Raw genomic sequence first — 20,106 nt, forward strand, 5'->3', positions numbered from 1 at the left:
TAAAATAATTGTAAAAAGCCTGTATAAAGCAAATACAATAAATGGCTGCATAAAATACGTTAACTTGATCTGGTAAAATGCCGAAACACGCAATTTTTTTTATGTCTACTTTCATAATCTCTTTCATTTTTTCACGAGAAGAAATGCGTGTTGTACTGTGTTACTATAATAGCATGGAATTTTTGCGTGACTCTTGTTTGATCAAAATGTAAGTTTTATTTTTATATTTATTAAAAGAAATTATATGAATTATTATTAGAATTATTAAAATTAAAATATTTATTTTATTTACATTATTTTAAATACGAAGCGCCACTATAGCCTAAATCTAATCCAACATCTAAGATTTTGAACTATTATATACAAGGTGCGTCCCAAAATTTTCCCAACTTTTGAAATAAAACAACAACGGTTTACTTTTTTTTTCAAATTCAAATTGTTTATTCAAAGTAGTCCCCGTCGGACTCAATACAACGTTTGGCACGATCTAAAAGCATTTCAAATGAGTGTTTTATGTCGTTCAAAGGCACGTCCTTCAGAATAGTGGTACAAGCCCTTTGGATGTCTTCTACGTCCACATACCGCTTTCCTTTCATGGACAAATGCATTTTGCCGAATAGGTAGAAGTCACAAGGTGCCATATCAGGCGAATACGGAGAATGGTTGATTGTTAAAATGTGATTTTTAGTCAAAAAATCAGTGACAAGTGTCGAACGGTGAGATGGCGCATTATCGTGTAACAAGCGCCAACTTCCTCCTTCGCGATATTCTGGCTGAATACGACGAATGCGGTGCACCAAACGCTTCAAAACGCTTACATAGAATACAGCATTAACTGTTTGGCCTGCTGGAACGAATTCTTTGTGCACAATACCCTTGGAATCATAAAAACTTCGATGGAATTTTCGTTCATTGTCGATTTTGGGCGACCTGTATGTGCGTCGTCATTTATGTCCTCACGACCGTTCTTGAATCGCGTATACCACTCATAAACACTGGCACGGGCTACACAATTATCACCATAAACTTGTTTCATCAAATTATGGGTTTCGGTAAATGTTTTACCAAGTTTAAAACAAAACTTAATATTGGCTCTTTGTTCGAAGTTCATTCTCGTACCGATGTATACAACATACTGACACTTGAGACGCCATAACTTCGTTTCCACTGAACCAAATGTCATGAAATTTTTACTGGAAGTCAGCTAGGGATGTACCTTTCAAACGCGCAATCGAACACACGGATGGCGCCACCCGACCTATCCCTATTGAAAAAGTTTGGAAAATTTTGGGACGCACCTTGTATATTTATTTAAATTAATTAATTTCAGAAATTATAATTGCATGCCCATATGATTGTCGGATTTTCAATGCAATCAATCTGAAATATTAATAATCTCCCCAAATTTTCCCAAATTTAATCTTAAAAAACTGTAATAAACTTATTGCAAAAAATATTGCCTCGGCAATATGGGAATCGAACCTGGATCTCTTGCATTCCCTGCTAGCATCTTGAGCCTTTTATTTTATTTATTTCATTTATTATTTATTTTTATTTATTTATTTTTTATTTTATTTTTAATTATATATACTATTTATTCTTAAAATTATAATTAGAAATTAAAAAAAGATTTCACAAATGTCTTCATAATAGATTATACATATAAATTTAATTATTTATAAACATATTTCAGAACGTTATCAAATATTTTCAGAAATGAAAGAGTACTTGAAGAATAGGACCAGTCGGCAAAAGATAGAAATGTTCGGACAGATATATAATATTTTAACATAAAAATTTATATTTGTCTAATATATACGGTAAGTCATTTATAATGACTTACGCATGTGTGTAATACATAAATATATATATATATATGTATATCCCTTATTATTGTATATTGTATAGCAAAAAAATTCGAGAATCTTATATAAAAAAATGTCATTAAGAGAATTACTGATGCTTTTTGTGATGTTTCTATCAATGATGACTTTGTTTTATTGCCACAACCTCAGCCTGACGATATTAACTCATTCTTAAATTTGCTGGGATCCTCGAATTCGTCGTTTATCCGAAGCACAAAAACAAGAAGCATTTCAAAAACAATTGTCTTACAATATGCTGAAAGAAAACTACAATTGAAACCAAAGATTATTGTTTTTATTGATCTGTTGAAAAGTGTTAAATCATATATTGTATATTGTTATAAAAAATACAAATAAAAATTACAAATAAAAAGTGCACATTAATACTTGTTTTATTCCTAATATCTTAATAGTGTTTAAATTGCCAGGAAACTGCTCCTTCGTCGCTGTTAAAGTAATAACAAAATGTATCTCGTATTTCCAGTTTTATGTGAATCTAAATTAGACCAATGATTTATATTTGGCAAAGCACCATCTAATCCCCAAGTATCAAGTATAAAATCGTATAAATTATGTTAATCAGTTATACTAGATAGTATATATTTATCCAATATATGTAGGCGATATTTTTAATTTGTGTAAACTAATAATGGCTTGAACAATTTTCATACATGTATCAATCGGACGCTTTAACCGCCATTGGCTACATACAGTCTCTAAAGTACATTTCTCTTGGTCTACTTAGCCGATAGTTAAAGACTTTTCGTTCTTAATTTAAACCTCTTCTTCCAGGGTATAGTCGAAGTAAATATTCTGATAGTGGAAAAGCTTCGTCTCCCACAAGCACGTATGTTAGAAGTTCTTCGTCAGCTGATATAGATTTTGGCAAATTTATTTTCTTATTATGAAATGTTTGCCCCATTAAAGAAGATTGAAATATGCCACCATCACTACGTCGACCATATACTCCAATGTCCACAAAAATAAATACGTATGCATCACACATTGCTAGAAGTTGTGAGAATTCTTATAATTATAGTATGGAAAACCTGCGTTATTATAGGACAAAAACAATTATAAATAATTATTGTCATCGATTAAAATATAATGTTAATAATAAGATTGATAATAAGATTTTACTTGTATTACTATATGCTGTTTGTCGATAGCACTTACACAATGAGGAAAATTCCATTTTTCCTCAAATTGATCTGCTATGAAGCAATTTCTTATATAAAAAATTGTCAGCTTTCTAAAAAACATATTTATTTCAGTATAAATGCCTAGAATCATGAAGAAAAACGGATTTTTTTTCTAAAATTTATGATTTTCATTGCTTTCATGAAATTTAAATCAATCGAGACTATTTTTATTGAAAAATAGAGAATTTTTTACATAAGAAGTTGTTATGTTCATATTTTTTTTAATATTTATAATGGGATAAAAAAAACCGATAAAATTGATGTTTTTATAATGTCGAATTGCAATAGTGTGCATAATTTTTAAAAAATATTGCATTTTATAATTTATACATACACACACACACACACACACACACACACACACACACACACACACACACCTTTCCAATTTAACAACGTTTCCAATTTATTCATACGTTTCCAATTTACTCATATACATACACACGCGCGCGCGTGTATGTGTAGTAAAAATATTAATAAAAATAAGTTAACTCACACACATCAACATACAATCATGTAGACTTACGCAATTCGCAAACAGAGTCAAGAAAGTAGTTCGATAAATACAGACAAAAAATTATTAGGTAATACAACTTTGCTTCCGCCGTTTTTTTCCGACATTCGAGGCTTTATTGTAAAAAACTGGTTATACATTTATGATTCAAAGTATTGTCCATCGCTGGCCACTACTTTCTCCCATCTTTCGGGCAGCGTACGAATCCCGCGTCGAAAAAACTGGTCATCTTTTGAGATGATCCACGAATCGATCCAATTTTTTACTTCTTCATAAGACCGGAAATGCTGGTCAGTCAGGCCGTGTGCCATTGATCGAAACAAGTGATAGTCAGAGGGAGCAACGTCTGGAGAATACGGCGGGTGAGGTAGGATTTCCCATTTCAACGTTTCCAAGTATGTCTTGACCACTTTCGCAACATGGGGTCAAGCATTGTCATGCTGCAAACTCACTTTATCATGTCTCTCTTGTATTGCGGTCGTTTGTCTTTCAATAATCGGCTCAAACGCATCAATTGCGATACTGATCGCCTGTGATTGTTTCAGTCGGTTTTAACAACTCATAATACACTACGCCGAGCTGGTCCCACCAAATACAGAGCATGATCTTGGAGCCGTCAATATTCGGTTTGGCCGTGGAAGCATGGCCGGGAACTCCTCATGATTTTCTGCGCTTGGGATTACCGTAATGAACTTCATTTTTCGTCCCCAGTCACAATGCGATGCAGAAAACCCTTCCGTCTTTGCCTTTCAAGCAGCTGTTCACAAGCAAACAAACGCCGTTCAACATCTCTCGTACGGCATCCAATTTCCTTGTTTCTGAATCATTCCCATGACTTTGAGGCGTTTTGAAATGGCTGGTTGAGTCAACCAATGATCGTGCCAATTCTTTTTGATTTTGACAAGAGTCTTGATCAAGTAATGCCTCTAATTTTGCATCTTCGAAAACCTTCTCTCTTCCACCGCTATGCCGGTCAAAATCACCATTCTTGGAGCGTTGAAACCATTCACGACACGTTCTTTCACTAATAGCGGCCTCACCATAAGTATTTGAGAGCATTCGATGAGCCGCAGATTTTTTCATATTGAAGCAGAAAATTAAAACCTCCCGCAAACGAGAATTTGGCTCGTAAACTGACATTTTCAATCGAGAATAACTTTATGATGCAGACCAATCGACTAATGTTTCTATGGGGTTATGTTGACAGATGCCCAAGTTTATTATTAATGTATGACGTCTATGATCTATTTATTTCGACCACCACTTACCGCTAAAACCATCTATAGGAAAACGGCAGAAGCAAAGTTGTACACTTAATATTCTCTCATTCTTTAAAAAATATAATATAAATCAAATAATAGAGTCCAGAGCGAATTAAAAATATATAAAATAAATTAAGTACTATCAAAACATGATCATCATAAGACGAAATACAATAAGTGACTAAGCGAAAATATTTTTAGTGTGGCAAAGTTAAAAATTGTCTGAAGACATCAGTAGTGTCTCGGCGCTAAGTTACGTGCAGCGACCATGACTACTTCACGCAAGCCAGCGAATTGTGTCAGATCGAGATTATTGGATCTCAATAAGAATTGAACCGATCAAGTTGTAAGTGTGCTCAATCGATTGCAACCACTCGGGACACATAATGAAAATGTTTTTATTTTTTCTCTACGTGCTATACGAGCGGAGATATTATGACGCAAAATACGAATCTGAAACTTTTATTAAGAAAAAATTAAGAAACGTCATCGTCGCCACTATGGAGTGGGGATAATGTTCTTTTGGAATTTTTGGCGCAAGAGACAAATGTGACGCTAGCAATGTATGGTCATATCACAGCTAGCGTTGCAATTATTTTACACATTCTACTATCTGCAGAGATTATACAAGGTGCGTCCCAAAATTTTCCCAACTTTTGAAATAAAACAACAACGGTTTACTTTTTTTTTCAAATTCAAATTGTTTATTCAAAGTAGTCCCCGTCGGACTCAATACAACGTTTGGCACGATCTAAAAGCATTTCAAATGAGTGTTTTATGTCGTTCAAAGGCACGTCCTTCAGAATAGTGGTACAAGCCCTTTGGATGTCTTCTACGTCCACATACCGCTTTCCTTTCATGGACAAATGCATTTTGCCGAATAGGTAGAAGTCACAAGGTGCCATATCAGGCGAATACGGAGAATGGTTGATTGTTAAAATGTGATTTTTAGTCAAAAAATCAGTGACAAGTGTCGAACGGTGAGATGGCGCATTATCGTGTAACAAGCGCCAACTTCCTCCTTCGCGATATTCTGGCTGAATACGACGAATGCGGTGCACCAAACGCTTCAAAACGCTTACATAGAATACAGCATTAACTGTTTGGCCTGCTGGAACGAATTCTTTGTGCACAATACCCTTGGAATCATAAAAACTTCGATGGAATTTTCGTTCATTGTCGATTTTGGGCGACCTGTATGTGCGTCGTCATTTATGTCCTCACGACCGTTCTTGAATCGCGTATACCACTCATAAACACTGGCACGGGCTACACAATTATCACCATAAACTTGTTTCATCAAATTATGGGTTTCGGTAAATGTTTTACCAAGTTTAAAACAAAACTTAATATTGGCTCTTTGTTCGAAGTTCATTCTCGTACCGATGTATACAACATACTGACACTTGAGACGCCATAACTTCGTTTCCACTGAACCAAATGTCATGAAATTTTTACTGGAAGTCAGCTAGGGATGTACCTTTCAAACGCGCAATCGAACACACGGATGGCGCCACCCGACCTATCCCTATTGAAAAAGTTTGGAAAATTTTGGGACGCACCTTGTAAGTTGAAGTTATTGTTACGCGATCGCGGAGGAGTTGAATAAGTGTGATTATCTAAAGCTATATTATATTAGGTGTTGGAATTAATTCGTAGCGTTTTACAAGTGATGGGAAGTACTTTCATTAATGTATTTTTTAATGCTCATGTGAAATAAATAACATTCTTTCATTAAAAACGCTACGAATTAATTCCAACACCTAATATATAATACTGGGTTCTGATCATCTCAAATATTGATAATAATACTTTTAGTCGACATTTTTAAGATTGAAAGTTCATTATAACATATAATAACATCTAATTCTACTTATAAGTAATGTTTCACTTAAAATCTCATATTGCTATATTGACTGGGTTACTTATTGTAAAAAATAATTGCGTTTTAATCACTGGACTGGATTAAGACTGGATATATATCACACTTTAGATTAACGGAGTGTGTTATCTATATTTATTTCTCAATTTATAACAAGAATATATTTTGTTGCACAAGGACCAAGTAAATAATACAAAGAAAGAATGTTACACAAATTTCTAAATATGTATCCAACGGCTTGTTACTTAATTATTGGCGGTTTATATAATAAATTAACAACACTGAGGATGACTTGATATGGAGGTCAAAACGTTTGAATTTCCTGGTGAAAATGTTTCTCAGAATTTTTCAGAATTTCTCTATAATTTTATAACTTTCTCATTTTTTATACGAATTGGAACATTTCTCAGAAAATCTACATCTTTTCTCGGAATTTTTCATATATGTTAATTATGAAATATCGTAAGATTTTTAAGATTTTTTGTAAATATAATTTCTGATGAAATGTTATAAAATCTAAAAAATTTAATAATACTTTTTAAAAATACTTTTTTTATGGGATGAGAAATTTCAGAATATTTCAAAATTCATTTATATGAGAAGTTCTGAGAGAAGATATAAACTTTCCGAATATTTCTGAGTATTTCTGAAAAATGTTCTAATTCGTATAAAAATTATGAGAAAAATTTTCACCAGGGTTGTTATAATAAACGTATAATGAATATTATTTCTTTGGCTCGTAGCCCTTCTTAAATAGATGCGATCGGCAATGTAAATCTGAGATGCGAACAGATGGCGAGCTTAATCATGTGATCTTTGAGCAATCCGAATTAAGAATTAATTTCGAACGATACAGAGCTGTAAACTGTCCTTTAAGGTTTAGATTATAAAATGAAATTGTTTATTTTTATGAAATAAATAAAAAATACCCTATTAATTCAAAATATCTTTCACTTTAAAAACTGATAATAATCTTATATACTAAAAATAGATCGTTATACTTGAATGTAGCCAGACTCATACGCAAGGTGTGTTTTCTTAAAAGAAAATACTACGTTGCAAATAAATTTCAGCAATTTGAAATTTATAAGTTATATTATTTGTTTGATTTATATTCGTTAGTCTTTAATATATTAATACAGTTTGATTTTATTTCATTCTATGTGTGCAACATAAGCTTTGATCTAAAAATTAACTAGCAAATTCTTTGTCTTCAAATATGTAACCTCAAATTCATAAAGAAAAAATTAAAAACTTACTTTCCTAGTTAAATATTGTACATAATGTACTCCATCAATTTTTATTTGATAGCATTTGTTTCAACGTTTGTAGACTCAGACATTATAACATTTCAAATATACTATTTGTAAAGTAGAAATATTAAAAAAGATGAATGTATATATTAATGCGAATCAGTTGGATATATTATCATAAATATAGAGGTTATGAATTTAATTTAGGCGCAAAAATCTGCATTATAGCTCTTCGAATTCAAAATGGATCGAGCAGCTCGATTGGTTCTAGAAATGTTGATATTGAACGCAAATGAAATAACACGTAGCAGAAAGATGCGAGTTGCTGAATGATTTTCGAGGTAAAAAAGCAAATGGACGCCTCCGACTTGCAATGCTGAACGCACCTAATACTTCCTTTAACTTTTAGTCGTTAGTATTTTCGCGTAATTAAATGTCTAGGTTATCCAAATAATATCAAAAGTGTCGTTGAGGAACTGACCACATTTGTACGAGTTTAATCGAGTTTAATAACAGTACAGATGAAAATACATCCAATCGATGCATTTTCGCATAAAAATAAGAGTTTGACAAAAAAGTGTTGCTCGACCTCATGAACCGTGATTAGTCATTGAAGTCGATGATTATTCAGGTTAAGAAGTTGGTAACACTGACGAAATATTGCGATGCAAACATACACTGCAGACACTGCAGCAAAATTTTCATTCCTCTGCTTTATTTAGATCTACCGGAATAGCGACTCACATTGATTCCGCATCCGCAAGTTCAATGAGACATAAAAAAATGAATTCCTGCGGAAGTCACACATACATACATTGCAGACTGTGTTCTATGTACTCATTTTAATTTTGATTTGCATTTTCGCCTTTCTGTACACTATATATGCGACACTTCTGATCATATTGATTTCCGTATTTATCTGCTTGACACAAAGTTAGCAAGTTGAGTGGCAATGAATGTCAGATGAAAATCCGTATGGATGAAAGTTATGACAGCAAAAATTAATTAAAATTGACAAAGATCCGCAAATTATCCACAGTATGCAAAACAAATTCGCGATAAGATTTCGATTCTTACAACGATTAACAATCGAGCACGTCGGAACATTGTCGCGAATTTGTTTCGCAACCTATGAACAATCTGCAGATTTTTGTCAATTGTAATTAATTTTTTGATGTCACAACTTTCATGGCCATATAGGTTTTCATTAAAAGTTTTTTTATTTTTTTATATTTTTTTAGAAATTAATTGCATTTACTTTTTTAGCGAATTTTTTGGCTGATACTTTTAATTAAATGATATACAGCCAAAAATTTCTAGTGTTTTAAAATAATTTTCACAATAAATTTTTTGTAATGTTTTAAGATGCTTATTAAAATTATTAGATATTAAATTGACGATTATAATTTAATTTTTGATATTATGTACTATTCCAATTTTAAGTTTAAAATTACGTTTACAAAACCGTCTGTGTTCGATGCGCAATTTAAAGTACTGGAAAATGTATTTTAAAAATCTCTAAAACGTTATTAGGTATCTAGACTCGACTGTATAATTGATACCTCTCTATTTAATTGATTTATTCATATACAATAATCTAATTTAATTATTGTTTACTTATTTACTTATTATTATTTATTCTTTTTATTTTTGAAAATTAAATAAAATTTGTACAATGCTTTTTTTATTATAGCAATAACTTATTAGCACCCTATAAAACAAGCAGCTAAAAATATATTGTATTATATAATTTTATAAATTATATTTTTTAGTTGCTATTTTTTTTTAAAGTATGTATAATCTGTATGTATATAATTATATTTCTTTTAACTGTTAGTTTTCTAGCTTAATATAAAAATTGGACACCGTCAAAAAATTCATCTGTATGCGAGGTAAAGTAATTTATTCTTTATGATGTATTTAAAATATTAAAATAAAAATGTAACATAAAATATACACAGATTAATTATAATCTGAAGACACGGTAGTGCTTGGCACTAAGTATATGTATAGTCATCACATTGGTTACGAATTTAATTCTTTTTCTTTTTGTCATAATCTTTTCAATTATATATTATTACATTGTGAGTTTAAATCAAATAATATGATAATTACGATATTTAATATATAATATTTTATGAAATGGTATGTACATATATAATATTTTTCTGAATTTTTGATTTCTTTTATATTATTACAGATGCATTTTGCTCCTAAAATGTAGGAACAGAGAATGAATAATAAACTAGCATTTAATAGCGCAAATAATGTGCAATAAATAACGTTTTGTATAAAGTAATGTGCAATATTACAAAATGTACAATATTGCAATAGTACAAAATAAATGAAATTTTATAATAAATAATATGTGTAAAAGTTTTATTATTTTATATACAACATTTATTTATTATCATTTTTTAATTTGTCACAATTTTTGAGCATTTTTTAGTATGAATTCAAAATTTAGAAAATAATGTAATGCGTTTAAAAAACTGGAGGGAATGGCTAAAACATGGCAGACCAATCACAAGTGATATCCGTATGGCGTCACTCTAATTGTAGGCTCTCTACTACTATATTGTCTCGTGCGCCCTCATTCGCTTGAAATTTAAATTAAACGTTAACAGTTATATTACGTAATATTACTAAAATTTGGATAATTACAGAAAATATTTAAAATATCTTGCTATTTTCAATATAAAATGAGATATATTTACACAATAAAATTTACATAATTTTTGTGGATTTACAAAATTTCTGTAAAAAATTGCATGATTTTTTATATATACAGAACTAATCATGTAATCTATTTTACATCTATTATATATGTATGTAAAGAAATCTTTTTACAGTATAAAAAGTGTGGCTTGTGTCGTGTCCCATATGCAAAGTAACGATAAAAGTAATTGTAAAATTCGTTATCAAAAAAATGTAACTTCGTTACAGTTATAGTTAACGAAAAAAAAAAGTAACGCAGTTATCAGTAAAGTTATCAAGAAAAGTAACTTGTAACTGTAACTTTGTTATAAATAACGAGTTATTTCCATTCCCTGATAATATTACATATTGTATATCAATACTCGCAAAGATTGGGTCGATTCCGGGACGCTACCCCACTATCGCTCCAAGCTCTGCGGCCGAATCGCCGGGCGCTCACGTGACACTCTGACTCAGGAGCGTCTTTGTAGCTTAAACATGCGGGGGTTGTATCTTACGTTATTAGAGAATATTTTTCTTGCAAAATAATTTTTATTTCCTTAAAAAAATCAAATACTAATTTTTCTAAAACATTTTGTCATAATAATTCTTGCCTACCAGAAACCATTCAATAATTATTATAAATTTACATCGAGAAGTTTCTGTAACAGACTTGCGAAGATTGAAGTCAGAAAATACGTGAATCTGGAAATTCCGTGTTTTCCATACGAAGTCTCATACAGTCTCAAGTAATGAGGATTCCATATCGCAATAACTATTTTCTTCTATAAGCAAATATAATTTTATCATTTTAATTAAAATGATAATTATATTCGCTTACAGAAGAAAATAATTATTGCGATATAGAATCTTCGTTACTTGATAAGATTTTATAAGTCTGTTATAGAAACTTCTCGATGTAAATTTATAACAATTATTGAATGGTTTCTGGTAGGCAAGAATTATTATGACAAAATGTTTTAGAAAATTTAGTATTTGATTTTTTTAAGGAAATAAAAATTATTTTGCAAGAAAAACGTAATAACGTAAGATCTCCGCATGTTTAAGTTACAGAGCTAGATGGTCCTGAGCCAAATGGTCCAGAGCGTTACGTGAGCGACCGGCGGCTCGGCGATAGCGCGCCGGAATCGACTCAAAATGTGCAAATCTTTGCAAGCACTGTTGTATATTTAAATGACAATTTACTTGTAGGTTCTAGATGAAAACAAACTCACTCAGTCCGAAGATCTTCAAAAGAACTTCGAGACTCCACAAGTCGTATTGTAAGTTTTTCTTTCAAAAATCTATAGGTCTATTTTTTTTTAGCTGCGTTAGTGTATACTTTTTGTACTTAAAATGCAATAAGTATATGTTTTATGTAGCAATAACAAACCTATTACTTCTTAAAACCTCAGTTGTATTTTATTTGATGTATCATAGTTCTCATGTATTTTTTGCTTTACAGACTTAAATTAACGTACTTTCACAAGTTTGAGGACACCACCAAAGCATTATGCATCACTAAACAGGCGCTTGTAAACAGTAAATTATCCAAATCTTTGAAGAAAACTGCAGGAACTGCATCGAAGCCCATGAACAGTTGGCGTTAGCCGATGCCAATGGGTTATGCCACCAAGCTGCAGTTATCCTATGTAAGCAACACGGCAGTGCAGGAGCTGATGAGATGCATCAGAAGTCAACTGGACGGTTTGATAAGTGGGATGACCGAGAAGGAGAGGACGGCCACCATGATGCTGGGTCTGGCGCACAGTCTGTCCAGGTACAAGTTGAAATTCTCACATGACAAGATCGACACTATGATAATACAGGCAGTATGCTTGCTGGATGAGCTGGATAAAGAGCTCAACAATTATGTAATGCGAACACGCGAGTGGTACGATTGGCACTTTCCTGAGCTAGGCAAAATCTGACTGACAATCTTCAGTACATAAAGACGATATACTTGGCCTACGAGAGAACGCTATCAAATGTGATCTGTCAGATATTCTGACAGAGAAAGTCGAGGAGAGAGTGCAGGAGGTCGCGGAAACCTCAAGCTCAGAGATCTCGAAATACGACGCTGAACACATGCAATGCTTATGTGTTGAGATATTTGAGCTTCATCAATACCGATTCCAGCTGTGCGATTATCTGAAAACTAGGATGATGGCATTAATGTCAAACCTGACAGTTCTCGTCGGCGATCTGATCGGTGCACGTCTAATATCTAAGGCCGGTTCTCTGACAAGTCTTGCTAAACATCCAGCATCTACAAATTCTCGGTGCAGAGAAGGCACTGTTCCGTGCTCTTAAATCGAAGAAGACCCAAGTATGGTTTGATCTACTATTCACAACTTGTCAGACAATTCTCAAACAAAAACAAGGGTAAAATATCCAGAATGTTGGCAGCAAAAGCATCTTTAGCAACAAGAGTTGATGCATTGAAAGCTTCGAACTTGGCGCGGAGCACAAGGTGAAATTGGAGGCACAGTTAAGAGTGCTTGAAGAAGGAAATATTCGTCGGATAAGTGGCACTGCCAAGCAAAGGCCAAATTTGAAAAATATCAAGTTAAGAATGAATACATGCAATATTCAACATCTATAGACTCAACACTGATGACTAAAAAGAGACCATTAATCAAAGAGAAACAAAGGAAAGTGAGGAAATACCTAAAAAGAAGAAAAAGAAATACAGTACGAGTTCTGTAAAACAGATCAAGGAGGAAATGAAGGAGGAAGAACCGCAAACGGAAATAGAGTCGATTACTATAAGAACCAAAAAGAAAGAAACATAGAAAAAGAAAAAAACATAGTCCAGAACACAATATAGAACAAGGAAAAATTTCTATCTAATCAACTATTATATTCGATATTTATTCGAAACCTTGTATGTGCATTTTTATTTTTATAGTTATTTTCACTTGTTCCAGCTTCAACGGAAACATCTCCTTCAAATGTTTGTTCAGTTTTTACAGATGCCTCTTGAAATTCAATTGATTCTTTTTTTTTCTTCTTTTTTTCTTCGATATAAGATCTGAATCCGCTTCAACTTGCGCTTCTTCTTTGATATCAGAAGTTTCTGGTATATCTTCTCTTTTTAATTCTAGCTTATGTTTCTTCTTTTTCTTCGGAATGTCGAATTCCATTTTTATTTATGCACCAGAAAAATATCAACATAAGAATATCAACCACAATCAAAATCCTTCATTTCATACTGTGATTGATTAATTTTTTTGCTTTATGCCTTATATGTTATATAGCGTTATGTAAAAGTCTGTGTTGCGGCTTATAAGATAAAAAATACAAGTTTCTAATTAAACTTTAACGTATATACAGGATTGTTTAAAATGATTGTCTAGATTTATCCAACGTATATTTTTATGCCTAAGTATTCTTAAAGTCTTCAGCTTTATCTTGTACTCCGCTAAGCTTGAAGCTCATCTCTGAAGTTAATTTTTTGTGGCATTTAATATAGATGTAGAAGAACAATTATAGACATACGGTACTGTTCTTTTTAGCTGAATTTCTTGGACAGTTTATCTTCTCTTTTTTTCTCTAATATGTATTTTATATATATATATATATATATATATATATATATATTCTATATATTATATGTATATATAGAATATCGATGCTCAGACGAAGCGATCATCTTGTTTAAGGATCCTATTCACTTTAATTTTTAATTAAAATATTTCTGAGAAAGAAATATTTTGATAGTAAATCTCGGATTACTCTAGCTTTCGTATTTAATTAAAAATATTTTTATTCTTTATATAATATCTATTTATATATGATTATTTGAAATGATTGCCAAAGTTTCAATTTCTTGTAAATAATGCATTTAACATTAATAGCCATACTGAAAGATAGATGATTTGATTCGAACCCTTTGCTATTCAGTAGCTTATGTGTTTAAAGCTTTGTATATCGCATTGGCCGAGTTGTTCAATGTGATTTATTAATTCCTTCTTCATCTGAAATCTCAGAACGATTTCTACCATCGCGGATACAAGATTTAAGCTACTGAATGGCGACAAATTCGGAATAAAATTTCAACAGATTTGCTATATATAGGGCTATTCTTTTTAGCTGAACCTCTAACGCGGTTCATCTTTCTCCCTCCCTTTTAATTAAGTACGAAAGCTAGAGTAAAAAAGCTAGAGAAATCTGAGATTTGCTATCGAAGTATTTTTTTCTCAGGATCATATTTTAATTAAAAATTAAAGTGAATTTATCTGACACTTATTTATCTGACTTGCAGGCACATAATAGCTGAATCTTCGAAATAATTATGCGCTTTGCATATTAATCGATAATTTAATTCATGGTTTTATATTTTTTCAAAAAAGTATAAGCTACAATTAATATTGTACAAGTACGATCATATATTATAGAATTCTCTTGTAATTGCCATCAAATTAATAATAGATATAAAACTTACTTGTTATATATCTTACAATACACATTTCTTTTGCAAAAATGAGATTTTACCATAATTAACAGAATTTGAATAACGACTCGCACAAAAATAATAGAGTAAGAAACTATAAAGATCTTCCATGAAACGATTGCAATTAAGATCGTAAATCGAAAGCCGATTATGTTGTAAGTATATTAAATATTAGCGCATGACTTGCAAAAAAGTAATACCTCATATATTTTTTACATTATATATATAAGTATCAATATTAATTATAAATCTTGATGAATATATGTGACAACAGATGTGTCTACAGAGCAATACATTATAGATTTAATGATTAAATCATGAAAGTCAATTTAAAACTTTCGCGATAGATCTCCATAATACATATTCTTTAGAATTTATACATTTTCGTTCAAAAAGAATGTATCTTCCAAAAAAAATATATTACATATTGATATTTAAAAAATTTAAATAATTCACGAGCGTAAACGATATCATTTCGACAAAATCAGCACAACAGAAGATATGTATATAATAAATGATTATTAATTTATAGTACAGAAGCAATGTTTGTAAGCGAAGAAATTTTAGTTTACTTATTTTACTTTTAAAATATTTAAAATATGCTTATTTTGGAAAAATAGAAATATTATTTAAGGAAAAACGTTATACTTATATATAATATGTTATATTATATACGTTCATAAAAAGAAAATATCGAATAAATATAAATATCGAATCTGAAAAAATTCTGATTAAATTTGACTAGCAGACTTCGATCTATTGTATATACATTTGTCGTCGGGTATTTGGTAAGATGGATCGTGGTATGCGTCGTGACTTCCCACCCAGTAAACAAGAATGGATTGAAATGAATTGAAATAGATTCAGATTTTCAGAAATATTGATTCACGAATGTTAAAATGAATGCTTTTCAATTCTAAATTTTATTTATTTATAGGAATTGCATGGAGCATATCTCTACGCCTTTCAATCTAAAAATAATATTAGCTTTTTCTGTGCACACAAATACAATTGTGAATACTGTTCAATTCAAAATTTTGAATAGGTAATTTTTCAATCTAGGCAGTTTTTCAATCCAATTGCATCCAATTGAATCCAATTGAATCCAATTAAATCCAAAAAAAAGTATTCGCTATTTAAAATATGCATTCAGATAGAAAAAAAATTCAATCCATTTTAATCCATTCTCGTTTGCTGGGTATAGATACGTATTCCAAGAAAGAGACAAAAGCAAAAGAAGCTAATTTATGACTTATTTTATTTTCGTTTGGGATCTCTATTAATCTTAAGAGTTATATTTGTATACTGACATACTTGCTTGCGACGGCTCTAAAACTAAACGCGTGTGACGGGGTGGCTGGAAGCGTTGGAAGTGGTAAAATTGAGAGGATGAGAGGGGCCTGCTTACCGTTGGAATCTTGTTGGTGATCACGATCACGTGACTACTTGCAAGGCTCTGGCTCTGCCGCTCTGGTTGACTGAGCTGACTCTGGGATAGATTGAAACAAAGCAACAAATATCGAGTTACTACTATTTGTCGTTACGTTCAAGTGATGGGCAGATTGTTATTGAGACCAAGAGATAAAATTAATTAGCGCATCCAGTTAGTATTTATCTACTACAATAATTCTGTCCACGGTTAATTGAATATTGGATGCATTTAACCTCAAGAGCATTTAAAAAGCTATATGTTTATCGAAGAAACGTGTGTTCTGATATTAATAGATATTATATATATTTAGAGTAATTATTTAGATCACACTCCCTCCTCCGCCCATCAAAAATCTTAATAAAAATTTATTCATTCGACGCGTTTTTACTCAAAACGAAAGAATCTGACAGAAAAACGGTCGACCTCGTGAATCGAGTTGTTAAGCGTTAAAGTTTGAGACTTGTTTATCATCCTGATTCGATACAATTTTATGTATACATTCTGCATTAATTACAAATTCACTGCTTTAAAAACACATTTATTGTTTTAAAAATACAAATTCACCTCTATGCTAAGAATTTGTGTGCTTAAAGCAGTGAATTTTTGTTTTTAAAGCAGTGAATTTGGCTTTGTGAAGTACAGAGAATTTGTTTTTAAAACAGTGAATTTGTGTTTTTAAAGCAGTGAATTTGTGTTTTTAAAGCAGTGAATTTGTGTTTGTAAAGCGGAGAATTTGTTTTTAAAGCAGTGAGTTTATAATTAAAGCAAAATGTATACATAGCATTAAGTTGGAATGATAGATATCTTAACCTCTAAAGTTTTTTTAACGCTTAATAATTCGATTCATGAGACCGATCGCCACGTTTTTCTGCCAGATTATTTTGTTTTGAGTGAAAACCCGTTGACTGAGTATATTTTTATTAAAATTTTAGCCGGGGGAGGAAGTATTTTAAACAATTATACATTTTAACGAACTAAATATTACAATGCGTAACGATTTCTTATTTAACGTTATTTTTCTTGTAGTTGATATAATTTATATCACTCACACTTGTGCTAAGTATTTAATATTATGGTGGAATGCAGATTATATACTTTTATTATCCATCTTTCTTCTTATTATTGTTATTATTCTTTTGACAGAATGGCTGGTCCGTCATCTGATCAAAATAATATTGCCCAGAAAACATGGGAGTTGTCAAACTGCATCGAAACCATCAGCACCATGGACGAGATCTATAGATACGACAGGAAGGAACAACAAGATATATTAACTGCCAAACCATGGGAGAAAGAGTATGGGAGAGAAAAAGAATACGACTAATCTATATATCCCGCGAGAATCAAAAGCATTAACTGTAACCAGTATTTTTTCTTATTTGTAGCCCCCATTTCTTCAAGGACATAAAAATATCTGCATTAGCTCTGTTAAAAATGGTTATGCATGCACGATCAGGTGGGACGCTAGAAGTAATGGGCCTCCTGCTTGGTAAAGTAGCAGCAAACACAATGATTGTAATGGATTCCTTTGCATTGCCAGTCGAAGGAACCGAAACTAGAGTAAATGCTCAAGCTCAAGCTTACGAGTACATGACAGCATATATAGAAGCAGCTAAACAAGTACATACATATATATATATTTTGTAATAAAAATTACTTTGTAAATATATGGCAATAATCTATAGCTGATAATTTATTCTGATAATTTATTCTTTAGGTTGGTAGATTAGAGAATGCGATCGGATGGTATCACAGTCATCCTGGATATGGTTGCTGGTTGTCTGGTATCGACGTATCCACCCAGATGCTCAATCAAAATTTTCAAGAACCATTTGTTGCAATTGTTATCGATCCAGTGAGAACCATCTCCGCTGGCAAAGTTTGCCTTGGTGCATTCAGAACTTATCCTAAAGTACGTTTTATATAGACCTTAAGAAAGTGAAATTAATCGATTCTAGAAGAAAGGAATCTAAGATGTTTATTTCAGTTCCAGATATACTTAACCCGTAACTGGGACATACGAGTCCTAGTGACATTGGGGCATTTTTCTAATTTTTAAATAATATAATTTAGAATGATTTTATATTTCACAATTTTATTTGTTATAATAATTTGTTTTATTCATGTAGGCTAATTATTATACTATATATTTATGTTAAGTTTGAGTGTTGCAATTTTATATATATATACAGGGTCCCATTTTAATGTCCCACTTCAAATAATTTTTATTTTTGATTTTAGGAAAAAATGTTTCAGACAAAAATTAATATAACATTTATCAAGATTAAGGCTATTAGAGGTTGTATTTCTTATTTTCATTTTTACGTAGAAATGTAATTTTTAGTGCAAAAATAAAAATAAGAGATATAATTTTCAACGGCCTTGATCTTGACAAATGTTATCTAGATCATGATCCTGAATTGAAGAAGTTGTAGTCGTCGGTCGAACACCTTGGATAATGTTAATGCCAGCGGTGCTGTAACTTGCAAGTCTTATAACTCGCAAAGTATTTAATGAAAATGAATTTAATTATAGTATTTTGAAAAGTTCTCGAGATGATCTTGACAAGACTTCTTGAGATGACAAAAATGTACAATAAAAAGTAGAGGATTCCATTTAAGAAATTGAAGGTAACTTTCACGTGACCTTCAAGCAACTATTCAAGGTCAAACTAATGACACCATCTTATGTCACCCTCAAAATCGTACAACTTTTGTCTGAAACATTTTTTCCTAAAATCAAAAAGTTATTTGGGGTGGGACATTAAAATGGGATACCTGTGTTTATATATATATAGTTGATAATTAAAAAATGTTTTTACCTAAGTAACAGAACACTTTAGTGAATCTCAAGGATTCATATGTTTCTTTAGCTAGTTACAAAAAGTGTGTTCCTGTTATGCATTAACAATATTGATTTTACATTTCCTAAAGAAATTTTTTAAAAAAATAATTAGCATTTCACTTAAATTGCTTTTAGGGATATAAACCTGCTAATGAAGAACCGTCAGAATATCAGACGATACCACTGAATAAGATCGAGGACTTTGGTGTTCATTGTAAACAATATTATTCCTTAGAAGTGTCCTACTTCAAGTCTGCATTGGATAGACGACTGCTCGACTCATTATGGAATAAATACTGGGTGAACACTTTGAGCTCTTCTAGCCTATTGACAAATGCGGATTACACCACCGGCCAAATATTCGATTTGTCGGATAAATTAGAACACTCGGAATCAGCTTTGGGTAGAGGATTTGTTTTAGGTGGCACAGATCCTCATGATCGCAGTACAGTGGAAAAACTCATAAAAGCGACCAGGGACAGTTGTAAAACTACCATCGAAGTTATTCACGGTTTAATGGCGCAAATTATCAAGGACCGTCTGTTTAATCACGTCGGCAGTAACGCGTCTTGTGATTCTCAGCAAAAATAATAATATTCAGCATAATAAGTGTGATAATAAGTCTACTATGTGTAATAAAGATGTACTATTTGTAATAAAGATATGTATCCTCATTTAAAGTCGAAGTTTCTGAAACGA

General features: G+C 31.6%; 1 protein-coding gene, 2 long non-coding RNA genes and 1 pseudogene across 8 annotated transcripts; 2 read left to right on the plus strand and 2 right to left on the minus strand.

Moving 5' to 3' along the window:
* Nucleotides 1-412: 412 nt before the first annotated feature.
* Nucleotides 413-788, minus strand: LOC147907805 (uncharacterized). The gene is made up of 2 exons (XR_015546940.1): nt 583-788; nt 413-487 (listed from the first exon to the last, which is right to left on the minus strand). It is a non-coding gene; the product is annotated as an uncharacterized LOC147907805 (long non-coding RNA).
* Nucleotides 789-5,519: 4,731 nt separating this feature from the next.
* Nucleotides 5,520-6,415, minus strand: LOC147907806 (uncharacterized). The gene is made up of 2 exons (XR_015546939.1): nt 5,690-6,415; nt 5,520-5,594 (listed from the first exon to the last, which is right to left on the minus strand). It is a non-coding gene; the product is annotated as an uncharacterized LOC147907806 (long non-coding RNA).
* A 4,075-nt stretch (nt 6,416-10,490) lies between these two features.
* On the plus strand, nt 10,491-13,561 carry LOC105143227 (nucleolar protein 58-like; annotated as a pseudogene). The gene is made up of 3 exons (XR_015546994.1): nt 10,491-10,517; nt 11,888-11,958; nt 12,141-13,561. The product of XR_015546994.1 is annotated as a nucleolar protein 58-like (transcript).
* Nucleotides 13,562-16,546: 2,985 nt separating this feature from the next.
* On the plus strand, nt 16,547-20,081 carry CSN5 (COP9 signalosome subunit 5). 5 transcript variants are annotated; one of them, XM_011051323.2, is made up of 5 exons: nt 16,547-16,836; nt 17,707-17,859; nt 17,949-18,183; nt 18,281-18,475; nt 19,543-20,081. In XM_011051323.2, exons 1-5 carry the CDS (start codon nt 16,820-16,822, stop codon nt 19,996-19,998), a joined length of 1,056 nt encoding a protein of 351 aa, XP_011049625.1. In that variant the 5' UTR covers nt 16,547-16,819; the 3' UTR covers nt 19,999-20,081. The 5 variants fall into 5 exon arrangements, with proteins under 5 accessions (XP_011049625.1, XP_011049626.1, XP_011049628.1 ...); XM_011051324.2 differs by having other exon boundaries at nt 16,548-16,734; XM_011051326.2 differs by lacking the exon at nt 16,547-16,836 and adding an exon at nt 16,958-17,055.
* Nucleotides 20,082-20,106: the final 25 nt, after the last annotated feature.

The sequence above is a fragment of the Acromyrmex echinatior genome, chromosome 12, assembly GCF_024713525.1.
Source record: "Acromyrmex echinatior isolate Ae372 chromosome 12, ASM2471352v2, whole genome shotgun sequence".
Taxonomy (NCBI): domain Eukaryota; kingdom Metazoa; phylum Arthropoda; class Insecta; order Hymenoptera; family Formicidae; genus Acromyrmex; species Acromyrmex echinatior.